The 26743-nt window shown below is 34.2% G+C and overlaps 1 protein-coding gene across 2 annotated transcripts in view; it reads left to right on the forward strand.

The window, feature by feature from the left end:
• The window catches only part of CNTN1 (contactin 1), a 341046-nt gene that overhangs the window by 164773 nt on the left and 149530 nt on the right, over positions 1-26743 (forward strand). For both annotated transcript variants that reach the window (XM_045801266.2, XM_045801267.2), the window contains exons 3-4: positions 19365-19497; positions 20894-20926. In XM_045801266.2, coding sequence (XP_045657222.1) covers positions 19437-19497; positions 20894-20926 — 94 coding nt within the window. In that variant the 5' untranslated portion in view covers positions 19365-19436. The remainder of the gene's footprint in view (positions 1-19364; positions 19498-20893; positions 20927-26743) is intronic.

Raw genomic sequence — 26743 nt, forward strand, 5'->3', positions numbered from 1 at the left:
TGTCCTTATAGAACTTAAAAACTAGTTCCATGGTCTTAACATAGTATCTACTAAATGTTGTATGTAGGTTTGCATTATTTGTAGAAGATGTCATATAGCTTTCTTTAGATTATCAGAAAGAGTTTATGACCATAAAATGTTGAGGATCATTAGAACTAATTTATGGTGACAAATTTAAGCCTTATTTATATTCTGATTAATTTTACTTCATAATTTAAAAGTTCATATTCTCTATTATAGACTTTTTTATTTGAAAGCAACTATGATTGCATTATCAATTTCCTTAATGTATTCATATTTTAAAATTATCCACATTCTAAAAAATCAGTTATTACTTTTCTATAGAAATCTGTTAAAATAAACTACACATTATAAAAAAGACTTTATAGATACATTAGTTTAAATTTTAAAAAACACTATTTTGAGTGTTAAAAGACAATATTGAAAACACAATTCAAGTTACAAATTAGTCACGCATGATTTCTAAGAAACATAGGAATAAATTGGGTTATGGTTTGCAATCCTAACTTGTGATTATTTATTCTAGACTAAAGATTGGGTATTTAAAGACATGTGCTTAAATGAAAAATAAACAAATAGGCTTGTGTGTGTTTGTTTGTTCTTTTGCCAGCAATTATTCTTTGCACATTTCTACTACCTGATTGCTAGGGAAGACAGCAAGAATAAGCCTCACTCTCCTAACTGCCTCTCACTTCACCCCACAATAGCATGCCAGTTGGTATGCAGCCCTGGACCAGCAGACTAGTTGCTTCCTCGAGCCAGTCATTTCAAGTCCTTGAAAGTATTTTGAATGGAATATTAAAAAGTTAAAGCATCGAACATTCCCTTCTCAAGTTATTGTCTGTAAGGGTTCAATCTGCTATCTTAGGAAATTCACTTTCCATCTGTTCACCTAATTTATTTACAAATAGGCTAGGAAGATTCTTTAAATGGCTGATGAGAAGTGGCTAGACTTGTATTTAGAATCACTGACCCTCATTGAATGGATTTTAGCCATAATGTGAAGAGGAAAAGACAAAGATAGTGGACGCTATGAGTGATTTAAAACAAAACAAAATTACCAAGACAGTTAAATATGGCAGTACAGTTAGAATGTGATTGAGGAAAGAGAACAGGGTAACAGGCATGTTCTTCCTTCTCTTTTCAGTCTCTTCAGTTTATCCCTCCAGGTGTTGTACAATATTACGTAATTATTATTTTAAGTCAATGGAATAATTATACTCTCAAGGCATTTATTAATTTATCCATTCAAGGATTTTAAAAGTGTTCGTTGAGCATTTCCTGTGTAAAGGCATATGGTAGCCTTTGGAGCTTTCCCCTTTGAAGCTATAGACCAATGGGGGCATCATGCACTGATAATTGTTTAATCATAAAATGCAATACTTGCAATGAAGGAAAAGCACAGGGAACTATGAAAGTGCAAGAGGAAAACCTGATTTCACTTGTGGATTGAGAGACAGCTTCTCTAAGGAATGTTTAGTTTCCACTCTGAGAAATGCATGAGTGAGACATAGAAAAGCATGTGATAGGCAAGCAGGAATTAGACAAAGCAGAAACTTGTGGCCCACATTAGCACATTCATTATTTTTGTTCTTCTTATTATTATTTTAAATTTAGTGGGCCATAAATGGAGGAGGACCATATCATATTCCCAATATTAAAAACCACTGTAGCTTCAGTTTGGGAATATTGAAAAGATCTGGAGATCGATAGTGGTGATGATTACACAACAATGTGAGTATACCTAATGCCACTGCACTATACACTTAAAAAAGGCTAAAATGGTAAATATATGATGTACATAATTTTACCATAATAACAGAAGAAATATACTCAATCTCTCTGAAAATATGCTCTCACATGGATAATTGTGTTAACCATCTTAGTGTGTTATGATAGTATTAAAAGAGATAATTCACATAAAGAACTTGACAGAGACCCTGGCAGAGTTGAACTATTATATACATGTATATTCCAATGATGAGAAGAATGAAGATGAGCACTGTGCTGTGGATGAAGATGTTAAGATCCAAGTACCATCATTTATTATCATTGGCAAGTTGTGTAACTGCTTAACTTCGTTTTCTCATTTGTTAATTGGGATGAAAAGCAGACAGTTATTGTGAAGGTGAAAGATACATAAAACACCTGTCCAGTATCAGGAACATAGTAGGTGTTCAACAAATAAGTAATTTCTTTTACTGGACTACTACTCATGGGATATTAATCCCTAAAACTATACAAAAATTATCAATAAAAATCAAATACAAATATATCAGTTGTAAATTTTAAGGATAATAAAGATACTGGACTAATCCTAAAGTCATTTGTAAGGAGAGTGATTGCTGGATCATATGCTATGAGTATGTTTAATTTTGTAAGAAATTGTCAACCTATTTTCAAAAATAGCTGTACCATTTTTGCATCCCCACTAGCATTGAATAAGATTTCCAGTAGCTCCATACTCCTCACCAGCGTTTGGTGTTGCCAGTGTTCTGGATTTGAGCCATTCTAATAGATGCATAGTGATATTTTCTTGTTTTGATTTGCAATTCTCTAATGACATGTGATGTTGAATATCTTTTCATATGCTTATCTGCCATCCGTATATCTTCTTTGGTGATATGTCTATTCAGGTCTTTTGCCCATGTTTTAATTGGGTTGTTCTCTTGTTGAGTTTTAAGAGTTCTTTGTGTATTTTGGATACTAGTTCTTTGTCAAGTATATCTTTTGCAAATATTTTCTCCCATTCAGTGACTTGACTTTTAATTCTCTTGATACTGTCTTTTGCAGAGCAGGAGCTTTTAATTTTAATGAAGTCCAGCTTATCAATTATTTATTTTCTCCATGGATTGTGCCTTTGTGCCTTTGGTGTTGTATGTACCCAAGATCACCTAGGTTTTCTCCTATGTTACCTTCTAGGAGTTTTATAGTTATGCATTTTACATTTATGTCTGTGATCCATTTTATGAAGAGTGTAAAGTCCGTGTCTAGGATCATATTCTGCATCTGGCTATCCAGTTGTTCTAGCAACATTTGTTGAAAAGATGATCTTTGTTCCATTGTACTGCCATTGCTCCTTTGTTAAAGATCAGTTGACTATTTAAGTGGATCTATTTCTGGGCTCTCTATGCTGTTCCATTGATCTATTTTTCTTTTGCCAGTATCACACTGTCTTGTTTACTATAGCATTATAGTAAGTCTTGAGGTCAGGTAGTGTTGGTCCTCTGCCTTTGTTATTCTCCTTTAATATTGTGTTGGTGATTCAGTTCTGTTACCTCTCCATCTAAACTTTAGGATTGGTTTGTCAACACACAGAATAACATAAAATAACTTGCTGGGAATTTGATTGGGGTTGTATTGAATCTATAGATCAAGTTGGGAAGAACTGATATCCTGACAGTGTTGAATCTTCTACCTTTTCAGCTTTGCATGAAATATTACCAAAATACGTGTTTAATGAAAGAATAAATTGAACTCTTCCATACCACAACCATATCTCAAGAGTTTATCCTCTTTCTGCAGCTTAGTTCTAGCCAAATAACCAGCTGGCTGATAAAGTTAAAGATCTAACACTGAGAAGTTGCCTCTTTGCGTTAGGCCTGTCTGAAGATGAAGGATGCATAAATTAAACAGATGCAATTAGCAGAAGGTGGCAGGAAGCACATAACTATAGTGTAGCTGGGCTTATCTTAGGTTAAAATAACTATGTCACTATGTACACCCTGAAGATGTTGTGATCAATGGGGGTTTTCAGCTTTATAAAATAATATGTATGTTTCCTGGAAACAAACTCAGGGTTACAGAAGGGAGGGCGGTGGGTGGATGGGGTAACCAGGTGATGGGTATTAAGGAGGCACGTGTCGTGATGAGCACTGCAAGTTATATGCAACTAATCGTTGAACACTACATCAAAAACTAATGATGTACTATATGTTAGCTAGCTGAACATAATAAAAAAATAAAATAAATAAAATAATATGTATGTTCTAGATGAGTCAGGGGAGTTTCTCATTCTCAGCAAAACATTAGGTACTGACTCCTATTCAAATAAAAGTACTAATTGCCAAAAACAAAATGTAATCCTTCCCAAAGAAGGAGACATACCAACAGGAGATGATAGAACCATAATTAAACAATCGTTACTATTTTAAAGAAAGACCTGAGGATGAGTACTTATAGTAATTCACAAACCTCCTGTGTGTACATTAGGAATAATACCTGATTTAGTTAAGATATTTTCCATTGATAAAAATACTGATCATTTTGGGGGATGTAACTTATTCTACAACTCTTCATTTTTTAAGAAACTCACTTTTACAAGGGCAAGAGATTTGCAACCCAAAATATTTAACTTTTTATTTGACCTGACTGTGAGGCAGTTTGCCCACATCTTATTATATAATGTACTTAAAAAGAAATATAAAAGGCAATACATGGTGTTTTTGTTTTTGTTGAAATGCTGAGAGTCAAAGAGGTTCAGCTCAGCGGGATATAAATCATTACAGATTCTTTTTCCCAAAATTTCAAGACACACTAATCTAAACAAATAGAACTCAAAAATGAAAACTGGAGAGTGAATTAACAAAAACATGATGGGGTTGAAAGCAAAATGTATCTATTGATAGAAAAAAATAGTTATTAAAATACCAAAAATATTAAGCAGGAATATCCTGGTTATTATTATTATTAAAGATTTCAGATATATTTCAAATATAAATCAATGAATGGCCAATTAGATAATTCATGTTAAACTATTGCCTTTGCCTAAAGTTTACTGCTTAATTGAATAACTTTTTTTTCCCCCCACCTTAACTCTGGATATCATTTTATCATTTCTGTATAGTCATGTAACGGGTTTAATTTTCAAGCTAAATCAAAATTGCTTAAAATGTTGATGATATAAGATTTGGGGATATAAATATGAACATATTGAAATCAACCCTGATACTTTATTGAATAAGACTAAAAGTCTTTTAATAGCCTCAATAAGTCTTATGCATTCAAAATTAGCTCACAAAAATAAGAGAGGATGAATCACTGCATTCTCAAACCTATGAGTTTCTAACATCTTTGCTCTAAGAAACTGAAACTACCGTAGTGATATTCCTAAATCTTTGAAACACCAAGAAACATTTTTAAAAATCTGTCTTAATTCAGCAAGAATTTTTGGGCAAAAGCCTAAAGTATTTCTTCTAAACTCATAGAAACTTGAAGAAAGTAAATAATTCTGGCAATTGAGCAAAGGGCTGCAGGGCTCCTGCCAATAGGTACAGCTGTCACTGCTTTCTTCCCTTATTTTATGTTTTTAGTTAGCAAGAGGGCCATGTTGGGGGAAAAATCATTTCAGGTTTGTATTTCTGCTGTTTCTTTTATTTCCCTTTCATTTTTCCATTGCATAAAACAAATTGACTTGGAATTTACACCTGTTCCTGGGCTTCAAATGTTATCTCTATGAAATCACTTTCAGATACCTATTCCCAACCCCAACACCTTCCATATTCTGATCTCATTCATTCAGATGTTTACTTGGTATCTCCACTTGGATATATAATGGGAAACTGAAACCTATCACATATTCAAAACTCAATCTCTGGTCAACTCTCTCTTTCACCGAAACCCTGTTTCCCCTTTGTCAAGTGGCAGTGTCTTCCACACCAATGGGCAAGCCAAGAGATGAGAACTCACCCCTGACCTCCTTCCTTTCCTTCACCTCCTACTTTCAAGCAGCATTTATTTCTCACAAGTCCAGAGCCCCCTTGAAGCTGAGGACCATAGATCGCGGGTCTGTTGAATCTCTAAGGACCTAACACAGGGTACATGATAGACCCTTCAATATTTTTAAACAAATCAAATTGCCTATATAACTGTTTCTACATTTGCTAACTAAATTACTGATTTTATATATCTACAGTGCAAATTGTATTGGCAACTGCACAGCATTAGAGAATCCATTAGATCTTGGAACAGAAATGGTGTCATATCCTTCCTCCCACTTATAGAAATGCATGGAATTATGCTCAAACCAATGTTAACTGTTTAATAGTAGTTCTTGTGCTTAAAGCCTTCTAAATTAATACAGTTACAAAGCCATTCACAGGTGTGGTGCTTTTAATTATCAGCTTTCTTCTATGGCATATCTTCAGTGGCATTAAATACACACACACCCATTCACATGCACTAATAAATACAATAAACATGTATTTATTGATCACATATGATGCAAAGTATTTAAACCCCAATAGGAATGTGAATATATGTATAAGTCATGTTCTTTTTCCTCAGTAACTTCTAATCTGGATAGGGGTGAAGAAGAACTAATACAGGTGTCTTATGTACATTTTTCATATAATTCTCACAAGTACACATTAGTATTTCCATTTGCCAATTGCTGATATAACTTGCCCAAATGAAATAGTCATATGAAATAATTCTGACTGCATCTATACTCTTGTGTTTTAATCTCATTGCCTTTCGATAATATAAAAATCTAAAATGCTCTTACCATATGCCCAGACTTTCCAGGACAGTTTTATAGTCAGATGTTCTGCTATACTTATCCTCATAAGCCATCAAGACCTGTCAAAATACCAAATTTTGGCAAAGAAACCACTTCTCCAAAATAAATTTTTTCTCAACCCCTGAAATTGTCTTCAAATATGTTTTCTAATAAAGTGTCCCTATATTCAGTTGGAAGTGGCTTTGCATTTGAAAGATAAGCAAGAACCTAATAATAAGGAATCCATGAGAGAGTCCAACAACTCACTCCATGATTTTACTTATTTTTAAAGATTTTATTTCTTTCTTTGACAAAGAGCAAGAGGGGGAACACAAGCAGGGTGAGCAGGAGAAGGAGAGGCATACTGCCTGCTGAGCAGGGACCCTGATGTGGGGCTCAATCCCAGGACTGGGATCATGACGTGAGCCGAAGGCAGATTCTTAACTGACTGAGCCACCCAGGCGCCCCTCACTCCATGATTTTAGACAATGGAGAAAACCTCATACAAGATTGCCAGAGGATAGACTTTCTTATAAAGATAATTCTTGATCTAGGTCTTGAAATACAGAAGAGATGTGTTTTCTCATCCATAAACTGAGATTAATAATAATAACTATATCATTGGTTCATATGAATATTACTTAATTCTTAAGCTGCTAGAATAGAGCCTGGCTTGCAAGTTGAGAGATGATGGAGTATGGTTATCTTAACTATTAAACTAAGGACTATTTAATTAATCTTTTAATTTCTATAATATTTCTAATGATAATTATAATTATAGTATATATAATATGATTATAAAGTATAAAATATACTACAACATTATAATTTCTATAACCTAGTATTATATATAGTATGACACATAAAATAGATATTCAATAGATATTTGTTGAATGAATTACAAAATGATGGTGTATCACTGACAAATTTTGAGGCAGAGAGTACAACAGAGTTAACTTTTTTGAAGATCTATAAATTTTGTATTATTCACTGAGCTTCAGCTATTTGGATACATGTTCATTAAAATAATAAACTTATGGCACAGGTTACTCTTGGTAACAGGGATCAGGGATAGATCCAGTGAGATTGCTCTGGTCCTTGTGCCTAACTAGACTTTAAGTTTCTGAAGTTTGAGAATTTGCCTGCACTTCCATTACCAACTGAGGTTCATCTGGGCTCTTTCATATCAATAAATGCTTGTTTGATAAGACTTACATTTGACACAAAGAAATAATTACTTATATTAAGCGAGAATAAAATTATTATCAGAAACTATGGAATCCCTTTCCTTTAGATTTCAGTTTTTGCATCAGCCACATCTTTGCTCTGAAATTATATATAAGTGGAGGGATGTATCCACTCTTGTTGGAAACTGATTTACTATTTGATACAAATTTGAGTAAAAAGGGATAAAGCTCTTTGTACTGCTCAAGACCATGTCATTGCTGCAAATCTGAAATCTCCACATAAGTCCATCAAAATACAGGAGTTAAGGAGTTTCCCCAATATCTCTTCTGTCAATGGAACCATGAAAAGGAGCCTGAAGAACAGAGTGTTCATCAACCAAAGCACTTAGGATGAAAGAGAATGATATATTTTCTTGGAGAACAATTCAGCAAGGGAAACTCACTTACTGCCTATGGAAGGAACCAAAAGTTCAACACTTGGCATTTAAGGTTCCATAATTTGATTATACTCTTCTTCCCACTTATCTTTTTCTAATGCCGGCTTCCATGAGTTCATGCCCTGGCCATATTAACTCTGCAGAGTTGTCTGAATTTAACCTTTATTTTCCTACTTTATGCTTTTCCTACTGCCACTTACTTCTGCTTGCATGCATCTGCCTATCAAGGATAGACCAATGATTTGCTTTTAGTAATTACTCCATAAATGTATTCAACAGACGTTAATTGAGTGCCTTCAATGTGTTAGGCTTTGCATTAGGCAATATGGAGTATAGAAAAAGAAATGAGACAAGCTGCTGTTGAGACATTTAAATCTAGAAAATCTCTCACTGAATGTATATCTTTGATTTACAAATACGTTTGCTGCTGCTACAAAATGTCGTGACTTGGTAGGTTCTTCATAAATATGTATGGGATGAATGAATAATTAAAAATTACCATCCAGTTACATTTATGATTACATTATTTTATAATCTCCAAAGAAAATGAAACAAATTTCTCAGTGTTTGAAGAGCACGCCATAAAAACTGATGTCTGATTGAATAGCACAAATATTCATGCATTCCCTCCTATATGTGTTTCAAAAATAAGTACTTGCTGAATTGTTTTAATAGAATTGAAGCGCATTTAAAAAAGAATTCTCTTATAATGGTTCTAGCTACAGGGGCCTAAATTCTTCTGGTAGGGATCACTTATCATTTTAAGTACTGATACAATGACCTATAGCTAGTGACTCTTCTCTGTTATTTAAAAAATAGAATGTCAAAGTTATATCCTACTCTTTCCTTCTGTGTGGTATCTCCTAACCTGAACAGCAGCTAATAGGAGATATAAGATCATCAGCCTGGTTCTTCAATCATAGGTGGGTGTCTTGTCAGAAGACGGAAAGAAATTTTATGTGCTTTTAGATTGGTGAGGTAGAATAAATACCTGCTCTTATAAACACATGCAAGACACACAGATATTGTGCAGCAAGAAGCAGCTGCTGACATCCTGAATCTCTGCAGCTGCATTAGGGAGCTTCAGAAAGCAGAGTGGCAGTAGCAGTGAAGCCTTTTTATTAGACATGGCCATCTCTTCAGAGGAATAAAGTCGTACGGAGGAGAGATTACAGCCCAGGAAGTCTTTAAAACTCCCAGTGTAAGTTGAGTGAGTGTTTCAATCTGGTGTGGTTTCTTCCCAGGTTTTGTTCTTTTGTAAATGTGTGGGAGAGCAAAAGGGAAAGAAGTTTGAAAGTTCTGTCTTGCTGGCATAGGAATTTTTTTTCTGCTGTCAAAGACTTATTAAGTCCTGTTTTGGATTGATATGAATCACAGGGAGGGTATCATGGAACACATTTCTTTGTAGTAGTACAGCTATCTCAGATCAGTTTGAACTGCCGTTGGGCAACAAAAAAGTCATCTCATTTAACAGTCAGAAACCTCCCAGGTATTAGTCAAAGTGATATATCAAAACGCCTTATTCATTATGACATGGTAAAGTAAATCAGATGTAGACATACGGGATATTCAATTCTCACCCAGACCAAATGCCACAACAAATTCAGTGCAGACATAATTTCAGGAGGTGAGTTATTGAATGTTGCAGACCTTCTGATTTTTAGAGTGTACTGATTAAAGATATGGCTTAATGAATTCAGAACACATTTGACTGTTCTCTGTGAGTGTTGGAAATACTCTGACTTTCACTTAATATACTTACCATAATAGTTTTTGGACTTTCGTATGCCTACAAATTACCTGGGAAGCTTGATTAAAATGTAGATACTTGAGCTATTTCCCCAGAGACTCTAACTTTCTTGGGAGTTTCTCAGAAAGCTATTTTCTTAACAAGTACATCCAAACACTGTTAAGGCAGGTGGCCCCTAGCCTCCATTTTGGAAAGCGTTAACTTAGCCTTCTGGAGAATATGTTGATCATCAAATATACAAAATATCCTTTCTTGTAATCTAGAGCAAGGTTAAATTCTAAGTATCTTTTAAAAAATAAACAGTGAAGAGTATAGGGCTTAAATCTGTCTGGAGTAGTAGGATTCACACCCTGGCTCTATGTATCTTTTGGACAATCCACATGATCCTGATGACTCAGTTCATCTCTAAAAATCTCAGAGACACATATGCACCCCCGTGTTCATAGCAGCAATGTCCTCAATAACCAAACTGTGGAAGGAGCCGAGATGCCCTTCAACAGACAAATGGATAAAGAAGATGTCCATATATACAATGGAATATTACTCAGCCATCAGAAAGGATGATTACCCAACAGTTGTATCAACATGGACAGGACTGGAGGAGATTATGCTAAGTGAAATAAGTCAGGCAGAGAAAGACAATTATCTTATGGTTTCACTTATTTGTGGAACATAAGGAATAGCAGGGAGGACATTAAGAGAAGGAAGGGAAAAAAGAAGGGGGGAAACAGAGGGGGAGACGAACAATGAGAGACTGTGGACTCCAGGAAACAAACTGAGGGTTTTAGAGGGGAGGGGAGTTGGGGGATGGGTTAGCCCGGTGATGGGTATTAAAGAGGGCACGTATTGCATGGAGCTCTGGGTGTTATGTGCAAATAATGAATCATGGAACACTACATCAAAAATAAATGATGTACTGTATGGTGACATAACATAATAAAAATAAAAATAAAAATCTCAGAGACATTTGGTAGGATCAGATGAGATGATCTATAGATAAGTAATTTGTAAAATGTTTAGGACATATGCTTGTTGTTGCTCCTTTATTGTCCCCATTAGCTGAGGTTACCTTGTTACCTTTATCACTCCTACTCATTGTTTGGCTCCATTCAGTTGCTTCCACTGATCCTTTAGGCAAATCATCGACAAAACAGGATGATCAGTTCTGCTTCCCAGTATCCTTCCAAACTTGTACTAAAACTCACCTGTCATATTTCACCTTTTATTGGATATTCATCTGTTATTGTGAACAGCAGTTCTTTGCCAAAAGTAGCACTATATTCAAAGTAGAATAAAATGTATATTTGCCCTTGAGTAATAAACTGATTCATATTAATACACTGGTAAGAAAGAAGTTGAGTGGAATCTCATAAATGTATGTTTGAGTTTTAAATCTTGCTTGAGAAAACAGCTCCTCCCTTGTTCATTGACTGAATCAATAATTCTTGGAATTGCAAATACTTAAAAAATCATATTGCCTGATTTGCTCATGATTACTATCTCCATTTTCTATTAGTATCTCAATTTTATAATTTCAAGCAAAATAATAAGGTAGAATTGGCATCATGTCATTTTCATGGGAGGGTAGGGTGGATAGTTTGGAATCAGCAGGATCTTTCTGCATTTTTTCAAATTTCAAGAGATTCCTAACCCTATATACATACACTCCTAAAATGTGGGACAAAATATATTTAGGACTTTCTATTTACTACCTAAAAGCAACGGTTTCCTGAAACTTTCTCAATGAATAAACATGACTGCATCAATTATAGTCTTGTATGACATCATTGGCTTAAATTAGCTTGTGAAAAATATGTGCTATAAATATCACAAACAGGGATTCTACCATTTTTAAGTTACTCTGCATGTATGACATGATTTTAAAAATAAATGGGTAATTAACTTAATCATAAATCCAATTATCTAAAAATGAGTAGTCAATTGTTCTATTAAATGCAGGCTGTGCTGTCAGCACTCAATTAATATCCATATCTTCAAAATGCCTTCAGGTTTTTTTTTCTTAGCAGCCTCTAAGTCATATTTCACAATCTCGTGAAGTTGTATTTATTGAAATATTTTGAAATGTATTGTATTGCTCCTCCTTTTACATATACTTTACACAAAATTGAGTGGTGGGCTGTTCCAGTGACTAAGATGATTGCAATCTAAAGAATGTCATGCTCTACCCGCTAGTGGAGCAATGGATGACTGTTCTGAGAAAGGATGCTGTTTATGATCATCTTCAGAAAATGGGGTGTTTTCCTTGAGTGTGTGCTCTTATTCTTTGGCTTTGAACAGCAAGTTTTTCAGAAAGTTTTACTGAGTATATTTGATCATAGCAGTAAGCTGCTAAAATATTGTTAATGACTTTGCAGAAAAACTGTTGAACAGAGATAATAATAATTTGGTGACAGAGTTTAAAGAAGCCTCAATGTGAGGCTAGAGAAGAATGTCTAAAGTGTGCAGTTATTCAGCTAGAGGGGGATGTGTCACGTATGTTTAAATTATATTTCATCTGAAAATTAATTGGAGAGAGAGAATATTGATATGAAGATGTTTAATGGACTAAGCATTTAAATATATAATATTCCCTTTCTAAAGGGGTATTGTTTTTTAAGTTCAAAAACTAATTTTATTTCTGGAAAATTTAGTTTATTCCACTTTAATACTTACTTCTATTATGTACATATGTTGTACTGTTTTTACTTGCACACACACACATACATGCACACATGTATCCATATCTATACATGTGTTAGTATTCACAATCCTGTGAAGAAAGAACTTGGATTTCTGTTTTACAGCCTGGATGAATGACACCTCAGGAAGATTAAATGACTTGTATAGCAGAGGCAGAATTTCAGAATGAATCTGAGGATAAAATGTCCCCTGCTCTTAAAATGTAGAGTAGGAGATATTGGTGTCTTTTCACCTACACTAATCTGTGTTCAATTCCAATAAGCTTCCTCTAATTGTTTTCTGGAAATAGTACTTTACAGAAAATTTTTCTCAGAAATATTATGAGTACCCTAAGTAAATATCCTTTTTTAAAAAATTGTATTTATTTGAGAGAGAAAGAGGAAGAGAAAGAGAGCACAAGCAGGGGGAGTGAGAGGGGCAGAGGAAGAGGAAGAAACAGACTCTCCACTGAGCTGGGAGCCTGATGTGGGTTGGATCCTGGGATTCTAGGAACATGACCCAAGCCGAAGGCAGACACTCAACCCACTGAGCCACACAGGCACCCTAGTAAATATTCTTTTTAACATGGCCTTTCATGAACTGTGTTGACGATAGATCAGGATAGACTCCTGATGTCCCCCAAATGTGTTTTTTTCTTTCTAAAATTGAGAGGTGACCATTTGATTATATATATTAATATTTTATCAGTATTCCTAAAATCTTGTTCTCTGTCAATGTAAATGATTGTATAACCATCAGTTGAATGAAATATTAGTTGCATTGGCCTTAATTATATACATCCTTTATATAACAGTTCTAAATATTTTGTAAATAATTATTATTGTCTAAATGCTTGATAACATATTGTTGAAGCTTTTTTGAATAACATGTATGTTAGCTTATATCAGAACTAACCATAAGAGCTAGATGATGTCTCTCCAACAGAAAAATGAGTACCTAGATATGGATCAAATTTCTCAAAGGAGAGCAGTAGCGTCTAAATTAGAAAGGGAGAGGTGGGGAAAAAGACAAATGTGGGAAGAAAGGAGGAAAAGGAAGGGATAGAATGTGCCACACTATGTTGTCTTATTGTAACATGTTGTTTTAATGCGTGAGTAAGACATTTAGTAAAGGATGCTGGAGAAAAGAAGTTGAATTCCCTTCGAAATTAAGGTAGTGCCGGTACGTGTCAGGGTTACAGCAGTCACTGGACACTTAGAGATCTGTGATGGTTCAGGGGATGCTGCATCTGCAGTACTGGGTGGGAGGCCTCTACCCAGTAGAGAAGCCACAGGGCTCTTAAGGCCCTCTGAAGGCCAGCAAGGTCAGGGAGCTGGCCAGCAGAGTGTGTCCCCAGGGACAGGAATGCATCCTTGGTTCCTGCTTTTAATCATTATGTATTTTCAGCTATTGAGAAGAAAAAGTCTGCTCCTAGAAGTGGCACATCTTTGTCAGAGTTGTTTGTTTTCTTCCTCTGCCACTTCATCTGCTGCAGCATTTTCAGGTCTGTGGGGGCTGGGGAGTGAGCTGTGAATGACTGAATGATATGTCCTCCAGAGTGAAGGAAGAAGAGCAGTTTCTTCTGCATTAGCAGGAGTCGGCTCAGCCTCTCTGACTCTCTCCTCTACAGCACTGCTGAGGGGATGTGACCAGGGAGTCACAAATGATAGGATAACTGGGGACACAATAGAACCAATCTCTAGCAGAAAACAAATGTGTGGACAAGATGTGAAAGATGCTTTTATATTTGAACAGCAAGAAACCCATTAAATGAAATAAATTACATGCTGTCAGGCTGATGACTCACTGTCCTATTGAAATAGGCAATATTTTGGAGTGAAGGAAAAGATAGCATGGTATGACACAGATAGGCTCAAAATAATGAAAACTTTTCTTCCGACTCGTGTCAATATTCAGATTAGAAGACAGACTTCCAACAACACTCAATGAAGTGCATATTAAAAAATGCTTTAAAATATTGCTAGTTAGAATATTCTATTCTAGACTATGTTTATATGCAGCAATAATCCCTAACAAAGAACAAAGCTGCAGTAGGCAACATACCTTGTTACTTATTTTCACCATCCTACCCTTATTTTAAAGAATTAAAGTTAAATTTTAGTTTGTTTAGGGGAAGTGCTTTGGAAGAGTTATGGAATGGTCCATTCATCCCTTCATTTATTCAATAAATGTATATTAAGAGACTTCTATGTGCCAGGCACTATAAAGGCAACAATGAACAAGAGACATGTCCCCTGACCTGATGGGCTTATGGCCTAGTAGAATAATAAATTAATATTTATTAAATACTTTCATAGTAAATATTTCACATGCACAATGTTATGCATCTCTTAAAATAGTCCTATGAAATAGTCATTCGTTCCGTATTTTACACATGAGGAAAGTTAGGGTCAGGGATCAAATAACTTTCCATAAGTGGCAAGCTAAAGAATAGATGAGAAAAGTTGAACTCGTAGTAACAGAGAGTAGAATGGAGGTTATCATATGCTGGGGTATGGGAAGAAGGGGAGATAAAAAATGGAGGACTGTTGACTGCTAGGGGCTTAGAGGAGGAGATCTTGGGCTTGGGGGAGGAGATCTAATGAGTTATTGTGTAATAGGTACAGAGTTTCAGTTTTGAAAGATGTAAAGACTTACAGTGATGGGATGGTGGTGATAGCTGTTCAACAATATGAATTTACACAATACCAGTGAACTATACACTTTAAAATGGTTGGGATAGTATAAGTCTTACTATTAATGGGGAAACATTTCATGACAAGTACCCAGGGCGTTTGTACATGTGCTATTTGTGAAAACTTTGACAAAATAAAGATTCCATTACAAAAAATCATGAAGTTCATTATTTAGTACATTAGTAATTTGTCACTAATTGTAATAATATTTTAAAGAAAAACAACCACAAAATCTTTTATGTCTGGTATATCAACCATTAGACTTGAGTTATGGCCCTGGTTCTAGTAGCCAAATCTACTAGCATAATTAATTTTTGGAAAATGTAATAAGGATAAGGTCTTTTTGTTAGAAAAAATACACTCATATATAGATAAATCTTTACTCTAGCAGTTTTGAATAACTGAGAAAACCCCAACTGTAGTTTTTTTTTTTTTAAGATTTTATTTATTTATTTGACAGAAAGAGAGACACAGCGCGAGAGGGAACACAAGCAGGGGGAGTGGGAGAGGAAGAAGCAGGCTCCCAGTGGAGCAGGGAGCCTCATGCGGGGCTCGATCCCAGGACCCTGGGATCATGACCTGAGCTGAGGGCAGATGCTTAACGACTGAGCCACCCAGGTGCCCCCAACTGTAGTTTTAAAAGGTGGTTAATGTCACTGGCCCTGGCAAGTTTTGATTAACATTTTCTGACAGAAGAAGTGAGGAAAGCTCTTGTTTTGTGACTTGCCTAGATAATACAACATCCAAATCTGGCATGAGCAAAGATGAATTCTAATTACACTGGATACATTCTCCTATGCATCCCTTTCTAAAGAGAGAAATTTAAGGCACCTAAATCAAAATTTAGTAAGTTTATATTAATATGTCCACCCAAATTTTTATGAAGACTTTCTGACTTTTTGAAACATCTGAGATGGAATTCATTTTTACCTTGAGAATCTAGTTATGTGGCAAATAAAAAATATTTTTATCATAAAAAATGGATGAGCCAAAATTCAGACAAGAGCTGGCTGAATTCCCTTGTTCTCTTTTGACTATGCCTTGCCATACCTTCCCACATATTGTGTTTGTTATTGAAGGAGGAAATGTCAAATGACATTCCAGACCTAGAAAATTCTTATGTATTTTATTTCCAGTTTTCTGAAATCACTTGCTCTTTGTGGGTACAGCAAATCTTTCTTTCAACCAGCTCCCCTTTCTGAAACTACCTGTAAAGTTAGTAAGATAGACCGAAATCTCACTGAAATACCCCATCAAAATTATAAATCTCAAGAAAACTTTCACAGAAATTGTTTTTCATTCTTTACCTCTATTTACCTGATTCTTTTTCTCTCTGGTCAATGCTGGTTCCTCTGCATTCAATATCAAAACTGCTATGCCATCCCTTGTTCTTAAAGCTGAATATCTGTGAGAATTATTTAGAGTTCTCAAATTATAAAAGTTTATTAATAGGTGAGCCAGAGTTATTTAAATCCAATAATTATCACCACATTAATCTGAAATGCTTTATATCTGTAAAATTTTTGCAGTATATTACCTAGGTCAATATTTACAAAAATAAGTGATTGACACACACTTTGGGCATAGTTTATGTTTGCTTTTTCTACCTCTCTTTCTTTTCCTTCATTCCTTCCTTTTTTCTTTCTCTTTCTTTCTTTCTTTCTTTCTTTCTTTCTTTCTTTCTTTCTTTCTTTCTTTCTTTCTTTCTTTCTTTCCTTCCTTCCTTCCTTCCTTCCTTCCTTCCTTCCTTCCTTCCTTCCTTCCTTCCTTCCTTCCTTCCTTCCTTCTTCCCTGAAATCAACAGTCCCATGCTCCACTGACTGAGCCAGCCTGGTAACCCATGTTCCTTTTCATGAAAAGAACTCATCCTAATTAGTATATATAACTCAGTGAGAGGAAATCAGGATCTAACAGATCAAGAAAATGCTCAAATGTACATTTTTTAGAAAACCTTTAGAAGACATAAACAATGTGTACAGGTTTCAGTTATTTTCACTTAGCTCTGTCTTTAGATATGAATGATACTATACATCATAAAAATGAAAAGTTAAAAATCTTTCCATAGATCATTTAATTGATTTCCCTGCCTCCTAAAGAAATTTTTCTTCCTTCTTCCCCTTTATTTACCTATTTCTTTTTCTCTCTGCTTAGTAAAAGAAATAGAATTAAATTAAGAGTCCAGAAAATACAACTTACACAAACCTATAGTTCTCACCTTCCCAACTATGTCCAAGAGAAAGAAACTGGTCATAAATTGATCCTAGCATTTAAAACTTAACTGTTATTTTTCGTCAAACAAGAATATTTTAAATATTTCCTAATGTTAATTTGACCCATTTCCACTTTATTTTTTCTATGTTTCTCTAAAAGTTGAGAATTCGACTCAACTTTTTTTAGAAATAATTGATTCTTGATTGATTTTTCACTTCAGAATAATTGACATACCGAAAGGGAAAAATGTGTTTAACCTGGCCTTTGTAGTACCAATGAATATTTTTACCAGTCTCTGCAAATGCTAGGAGTCTGGCAAATAGGGTAAATATGGTCTTAAATTTGTCACAATTGAAAAAAATAAGTAGGATCCCATGTTGTTGTTGTTGTTTTTTCACGTCATTATGATGCAAGCAAATAGTACCATTTTATTTTTGCTATTTAAGAAAATGTTTAAATATACTTATATATTGAACATCATGACATTAGGTATTTTCTTTTCAGAATTGTTTTCATACTGTATCTTAATTTAGGTTTTACATTCAACTCTATGTCATGAGATTTTTCACTGTTATTATGTTATTTGAAAACATGAGTTAATAACTTTCAAAGTTGGAATTCCTATTGTGTTACAATTGAAGGGGTCCCTTTTTAGTGCCCTGGGACATGTTGCTCTCAAGGAGTTACAGAAAGAAGTGGTTGGGTTCTGAAGTCACCAAATGACTCAAACCTAAGTCCTATGTCCTGGCTACCATAATATCCTGGCTACCACAGTCAGATCCGTTCCCATCATGATGTATTTTACAATGCTTTTAGTTAAAATAATTAAAAGTTTTCAAGTTTAATAGCATATAGGTCTCAACAACTATTCCATCACACTGATTTTTGTACACATCGTGTTCCCATTGATCTGCAAACTTCTTATGGGCAAGTCAACTATGTCTTTCTTTCTGATTCCTCTATCTCTTTGCTTGCTCACAGAGATGGATGTACCACAGATAATAAAGCTTAAGTTGTGGAGTACCTCTCTTACATGAGGCTATGCCAAGGCCCTGCTGTGTGAAACCTCACCATTATAATCACATGATCCTAAGTTTTTGCAAAATTTATAAAAGCAAGGTATTTTCATTAGACTACTGCATAGTTTTGTGACTTAATTTACATAGTAATTTTTGTCTTCTTGTCCTTTTTAAATACAGCTCTCCAACTTTTAAAGATAAGGCCCCACAAAACCTAGATTCTCCCTTGCTGACACATAAGGATCTTATTTACTTTTTGTTGAATGAATAAATGAAAAAAAGGGAAGGAGAGGAAGATGGATGAATATATTATTAATCAAAATATTTTAGTTTTTAAAAAATTAGCGTTTCTGGCAAAAAAATTTTCCACAAGCCACTAACAGGTAATCCTAATATACCACTTTTGTATAATGTCTATAAGTTTACAAAGCTCTTATACAAATATATATTTAATTGAATCTTCCTACCAGCCCTTCAGTTAAATTTGATCTTCAATTAAATTGATCGATATGTAAATGTTTACAACTGTGCTATTTATAGAAAAAGTACTGTTATGCTCAATTGTCAGAGTTAAAAACTAGAACACACCAGTTGAGTAACTTGCTCACGTTCCTGCAGTGTCAATCCTGGAGGCAGCTGAAAACCCTCTGATACCAAGTCTACTTGTTTCATAAAACATGGTGCTTACAAATACATTGAAATAAACTAAAACTTATTCTATAAACAAGAAACATAAAATAAGATTGAACTGATAATGTTGCTGACCCCAAATGATGAGCATTTACCTTTCCTTTTTTTCCCCCCATCCTATCCTTTTCCTTTCCTTTCCTTTTTTTTTTTTCTTTCTTTTCTGTTTTTGATGCAGGTGTTTATTATCCAGCTATCATAAAGCTAAAGCTTTGTTAGAAAATTAAAAACTAACCTTTACACTTACAAGATGAAAATGTGGTTGCTGGTCAGTCACCTGGTGATAATATCTTTTACAACCTGTCTATCAGGTAAGAAATATCCTTTTCATATTCTCCATAAATTATGTCAATATAATCAATATGTGTGTATTCACTTTATTAAATCTGGCACATGAAGTTAAAATTAATATTTTTGACATCAGTGTCAGATGTGTAAATTAATGTATATTAAAGTTGACCCTATTTTTCTTTTTATTTTCAAGTAAAATCTCATAAGATTTAATCAATCTTATATAGTGGTAAGCTGGTAAATGTTTAAAATGTGGACCTCTGGGAGAGAAAAATATCTCTGCTGTGTAGCATTTGTCAGTTGCTGGGGAGCAAATATTCCTGCTATGGCCAATCTTGACAAATTGACATAATTTAATGTGCTGTTGGAAAAGATATACACTGCTTACCATTATATAGTATTTTCACCATATAGATACAGTAAACTCAAGTAACTTCAATAGCTTAAATAAAAATAGAATGTAGTAAAATAATTAGAAAGTAATGGGTTTTAAACATTTGTTACCTTTATTTTTAATTAATTTATTTGTAAGTTAATATAATTTAATTTTTATTACTGGCTAGTCAGTCTTGTGAAAAACAATTTTAAAATAATCTACAACGTATTCAAGGACATTAAGAATAACAAAGCAGTTTTGAAAGTGCTCTAGTTTTAGGACAAATACTGTAACTCTATCTTTCAAGGACAAGTAAGAATTCAGAAATATTTCCTACAGGGAGAGATGCATTATATTTTTATCTGAAAGCAGCGTGTTTTCTAATAATTTTTCTAATACCATCATCTCAATTACCTTAGCTCAGTAAATACTTGTTGAGTTGTTAGTTAAGTTCAAGACATAGATGATCGTATCCTGCATTCATCAATCCACATTGATTGTTTTAATGATGAATCTGCTAGGCATCCTATTGCATTTCTTGTTTATTATTAAGGAAATAAAAATGCTATTTTATTTTGGAGTAATTTTTATTATTATGACTTCAGAATTCATAAAATATAATAATTTCATAAGTGCTTGAGAATTTTAATGACATTGCTATAACGCCAGGAATCACGCACACACGCACACACACACACACAATTACATGCATATTTATATACATACTATACAAATATAATAAAGAAAATTTATGGTAGGTTTATTGTGGCTAAGTCTTATCTTTTTGAATGAAATAAAACAACAACTTAATTAGTACTGAAAAATTCATCCTAATTCTATTGACCACACATTGTCATGCATCTATAAAATGCAAACAGACATGAAATAAATAGTTGCAAACATGTGATGATACATCAACTGTAATAGTAAAGGGCCACTAATGTCATTTCATGAACTAGTATCTCAGTTTTTTGATTAATATTTAAAACCACAGCTTGAAAGCTGCTTTGGGATTAACATTTTTTATCTTTTATTTTTAGAGTTTACATGGTACAGAAGATATGGTCATGGAGGTAAGTTAATGAAAGGGTAAATTTTTTGAAATAGCTTTTCTCAAATGAACTCTACCATAAGCTATTAACTCTCTAAACTTAAAGGCAGATGGTTAATGTTAAATCACTTGGAGATTTTGTAAGATGGTTTATCTGCGGTCATATGACAATTTGTTTGATTGCCAGAACGAATTGAATGGATACACCACAAACAAATACACTATTAGAGGATTGTAGTGGATAGAAAATATTCCATATGGCCTGTATTTCTTTCCTGCATGCTTTGTAACGATTCTATGCTATTAAATTTTGAAGCAATATTTTAAATATTGTAAATACCTAACTTACTTTTGAAAGCCTCTTGCTTTGCTGAAAAGATAGAACTAAAGTTAGTGACAAGGGGATTCAGTTTAATTAGAACTCCAAAGATGTTGCAGAATTTATTGTTTTTGATTTATTAAATATAACTGTTAATTCTGCTAGTTTAAATTCTACTTCAACCACTGAACGTTTCTTGCCAGAAACAGAGGTAGCATGGGATACTGGAGAAAATAGAGTCTAGCTCAACCTAGAATTCACTAGCGATGTGATCTTGTACAAATTTTTCACCTTCTGTGAGCCTCGACTTCCCATATGTAAAAATCACAGGATCCTTATGAGAACTAAAAAAGAGAATATGATGATAGCTTCTAGAACAGTGATCTACGTAACAGGTACTCAGTGAACATACTAAGGCTAGCAACTTATAAAAGCCACTGCAGGGTGATAGGAGAATGCAAAATTGGAAAGAATCACTGAGCAACCAGTGCTACAACTTGCATGCCAAATCAAGGATGTTCATGTTAGCGTGGGTCAAAAGAACTTTCATTTGTAAGTTGCCATGAGGATTATAGGAAAGGAAAGTCTTAGTATGAATTCCACCAAAGCCACTTCTGTTTCCACCTTGTGAGTTATGGATCACTGCATGTACACTATAAAAGGATATGTTCCTTGACTTCAAGAAGCTTACCATATACTAGGAAACAAGATAAGTAGGTACTAAATTTATAAGAAAAATATAATGAGCATTTCAAAAGATTTACTTTGAGGAATTAAGGAATAGTTAATGATGAGAGAAGTAGATAAGGGAGTCTTGAAGTATTTTGAAAGTTAGAAATGGAGGTAATTCCAAATAAAAGAAGTGGAACAAATAAAAGTACAGAGGTAGGGAAATACGGGCTCTCTTAAGTCAGTATTTCTCCAAGCATTTCAGAAAATACTTGTTCTGCAGGATGTTAGTAGGAATTACATTAAAAAGGACTTTATTGTCAAATAAATTTAGGAAAAGCTAGTTCATAAAAGTTCAGTAGTTTATTATTAACTTTAAGTGATAAGTATTGATACTACTTATTTAATAATATAATACATGTATTACTTCCTTGGACTGCTGTAATAAAGTACCTCGAACTGGGTGGCTTATAACAGCAGAAATGTATTGTCTCATAGTTCTGGAGGCTAGAAGTCAATAGCAAGGTCATATCAAGCTTTGGTCCTGCAACCTGTAGAAGAAGGCTTCTTCCTTGCCTCTTCCAGCTTTGAGTAGCCATGGACATTCCTTGGCTCATGGCAGCATGACTCCAGTGTCTGCCTCCATCTTCATATGTATGTCTTCCTCCTGTGTCTCTTCACATCTTCCCTCTGTGCATGTCTGCCTCTGTGTCTGAATTTACCTCTTTTTAAGTTTGCCAGTCATATTGTATTTGGGACAACCTAATGACCTCATTTTGACTTGATTACTTCTATAAACATCCTATTTCCGAATGTGGTCCCATTCTAATGTACCAAGGTTTAGGACTTCAACATATCTTTTTGAGGGGGCATAATTCAATCAATATTACACTAAGAGAAAAGTATTGTGAATCTCTGAGGAGAGAAGAGTTGTAAAATACCCCAAAATTCCCAAACTTTTTTGACCACCCAGCTAATTGTTACTAAGAAAAAAACAAAAACAAAGCAACAACAACAAAAAAACCTCATGTATGCTGACATCAAGTTAAATTCATAACTGCTAACTTCAAGCGAACAGCTGGTACTTCCCAGCAAACATACTCCACTTCCCTAGTGAATTCATCTTCTCATTTTCCTAGATTATGTCATAGTTGCTCCCTCCCCTCAAAACTCCAACAGCTTCTTGCCATCCTTACTTTGCTTCCTATTACACAGAGGTATTAGAGACAAACTGAAGATGATTTCCACAAGTTCACGCTACCACGTTTACTCCCATCCTATATCTAAGCTCATACACTCCGTCTTCCCGCTTGGTTCATACATGAGGTCACCATACTAAACCCCACACTTGTACACTTGTCCTATCCCATATAGTTTATTTAAGTTCATTGCTCCAGCAATTGTCCCCTGTGTCTCCTCATCATCAGTTTCTCCCTCTACTGGATTATTGCTGTCAACATACAAACATTCTGTGGTAATTTCTCTCATTTAAAAAAAGCATTTCTCTGCAAACCCCACACCCTATATCTAATATCCTACTTAATCTATTCTTTTCAGGATTATTACTAAAAAAAATAGACTACACTTTCTGTCCTCAATTCTCTGACCCATATTTTCCTTTAAACCTACTGCAATCAGACTTTCACACTAGCATTCAACCAAGATGCCTTGACCATGTCACCAGTGGTGAACACATGGTGAACCCAGTCGTCAGCTCTCAAGCTTTCTACTTGACCTATTGGAAACAGTGCTGCAGTTTCAGATATTACATGTAGACATAACATCAACAGGTGAAAGAGGTGTATTTTTTCTCATACCTATTTCTTTTTAAAAGCAAGAGACCTCTCGATAGATCTCTAAACACTTCAATTTCCTGAGTTGGGTCATAAATTTACCACTAATCTTATCATAGGAAGGAGTAATGTAATGGTATTAATGATAGTCAATCTGTACTTCTGAGTCATGTGAGGGAGGATTTGATCCTTGAGCATATCCGACCTTTATCATCAGGGTGGAAGCGGGGGACTGGCACTGATGAGTCAAGCAACAGTGTCTGCCACAACACTTAGTTGAGCTGAAATTGAGGTTTAGTTTTTTTTTTTTTTTCCACTTAGGAATGGGAGAGTTCTATCCAATATATTGTATTGGATATATAATAATTTTAACTATTACTACATAACAATCTTAGTAGCCTAGGTGACTAGCTTTTAGATAAAATATATGCATCAAAACAATACATAACTATTTTTAGTTTGAAAAATAAAGTACACCAAGGCTTATTACAAAATCATCAAACCTAACTCCACTCTTTCTCGTGTCTCTTAAAAATTTCTTCCCTTTTTATTTTTTGGATTGTATGAAACCAATATGTATCCTATTGAGATAAAAGAATGAATACGACTAAGTTCTATATAGTGAACATGTAATGTTCAGATAGTTAATTAATAACTAAGTATTTGAATGTAAATATTATTTTAGATGCTTTCTCAATTATGGTCTTTTTTACTTTAATAATAAGATACAGCTGTCTCAGGACCAACTTTCACCTAGGCTAACCTAAAATGAAAATAAATATCTCTTTAATTCCTTTGTAATTTAGTGACAAAAGCAATAAAGGGAAGAGATAAAATAGCAGTATAATACTTATTCTATAGGAATTAGAGTATGAAATAATCTTTAATTTGTACAATGGGATTATCATATGACTATAATATTCAAAGCTAATATCAAGGAAAATTAAAAATATGAAGAGAGAGCAGATACGGAATTTCCTGTGTCTTCATAGTACTTATACCCAAGTTTTCATATTTTTTCAATTAGAGTTCTATCAATTACTTAGCATTATTTTCATTCATATAGCATTATTCCATCTCTAATTATGACTGAAATTTTATAGCATAACTGGCTTATCATTATTTTGTGATACAGTCACTGTTATGAATTAAAATAGACTAGAGACAGCCTAAGGAGGCAAAGTGACAAGCGTAGGCCCACCAACTGGAGCATGCTACATAGTGGGGTATACATGAAGTAGGTGTGGCAAGATGTCCAGACAGTTAAGGAAAACACAGTGTGTAGAGGCTTTAGCAGTGGACATTAGGGCAAGGAAGTTGCTGCTATCAAGAGACTTGATAGGCTCTTAGGCAGGTAAAGCCATGCAAAGGGAAATTTAGTCAACCTTTCTGCTAACCTGACCCCAGTCTTTGTTCTAACAATTTGATTGCTACAAGTTCTTCAAACCAATTCCTTTACATTTTAGTTCAGTAAATTACTGAAATATTATATATTACCCATGACCCTAAAGGATTGGGGCACCCAAGTATTCAAAGGCCAAGCTCTAAACATCCTTGTTCCCATATTAGTAGGGAATGGTTAACATTGAAGACAGGAGGAAAAAGGATTCTTTGAGACAATTTAAATACTGTCTCATTTAGAGAACTCATTGTATTTCAAGAAAATTGTAACACCATCCCGTAAATATTGTAACATTGTAAATATTATAAAAATCCCAGTATTAGACTCTGTTCAAAATTTTTTTGTCATTGCTTTTTTTTCTAATAGTTTTTTTTCTGAGACCCTTCTTGTAACATACTTATGTAGAAGTATGTTTTTATAACTAACAGATTGAGATGACATATTACAGAATGAGAAGTAGAATTTGTTTCAAAATAGATCTAAAATGAATAAAAAGATCTCTCAAGTACAAGTCATAATTATACTTTCAATTTTCAAATATATACTAGAATAGCAAGATTATAGTGGACCATCTCCACATAGTGAGAGGTGAAGTAATCCCATTTTAAGTAATAAAACTGATTAAGTTAATGATGGAACTGAGAATAATACAGAAAAAGCAGTAGTTTTTGCCTGTCGTTTATATTTGTAAATTTGATAACAAATAATCCTATATGATTTCATTCTTTCTTGTTAATCTTCATGATCAAATTTAAGAAATGAACTTAATTCTCCAAAAGACTACCATTATGTGGTAGAAAATTGGTGAATTTGCATTAACAGATCAAAAGAGTGATTTGAAATGCTGTCTTTAATTAGCTAGAGACGCCATCTATAATTTTGTGCTCCTTTTTAGAAGAATCTACCCAGTAAGAAAAAAGGGCACATATTTAAAAAGTAATCTTATTTTTCTGAAACATAATACCTATTTCTTGCTTTGTGTGCCCTGTAACCCCATAACACATCCAAAGCACCATAATTTATCTTCTAATTACTTCCACAGCTGTAGAAAAAAGCAGTAAGATCCATATTTTCTGTTGGCTGAGAGTGTAATGCTTGCATTAATGAATCCTTTTCTGAGCCTTGTATTCTTCCAGAACTTTATTTTCCCTTCACCCGAGTGCCCTAGCTGAGAGAACAGAGTGATGAGCTCAGATACTCTTCAAGGGGGTTATGAGGATAACATTCAGAGGTTCACTGAGCATGCCCATGCAATTCAAAAGCTTGTTTTAAGTAATTTTTGTTTCAAGGGCCCAAATATATTCCCCAAATAAAATACATAGAGTAATTGCTAAACCATCTAATGGAATACATTGTTTTATTTAGGCCTGAACATTTTACAAAAGCATGAAACATACATTTGTAAAATATTACCAGAAGTACTGCTGTGATGTGAAGTGTGTCCAATTCTGCTTTTTGACCTTGAGAATGAGCCAGGGGAACTATCTTAAATGCAATGTTCTCTCAGTGTGAAAAACAAATCCAATATTTTGGTGGAAATTAGCTTCATATTTTTATCCCCTGGATGTTTCGCTGTCTGTTCCTATAAAAGGCCAGATGGAAGTGGAGTATGAAGAAGTATATACATATAATTTATGAAGATCACTTGTCATGAGA

Source organism: Ursus americanus, chromosome 25 (assembly GCF_024610735.1).
Source record: "Ursus americanus isolate L20-20 chromosome 25, mUrsAme1.1.p, whole genome shotgun sequence".
Classification (NCBI taxonomy): domain Eukaryota; kingdom Metazoa; phylum Chordata; class Mammalia; order Carnivora; family Ursidae; genus Ursus; species Ursus americanus.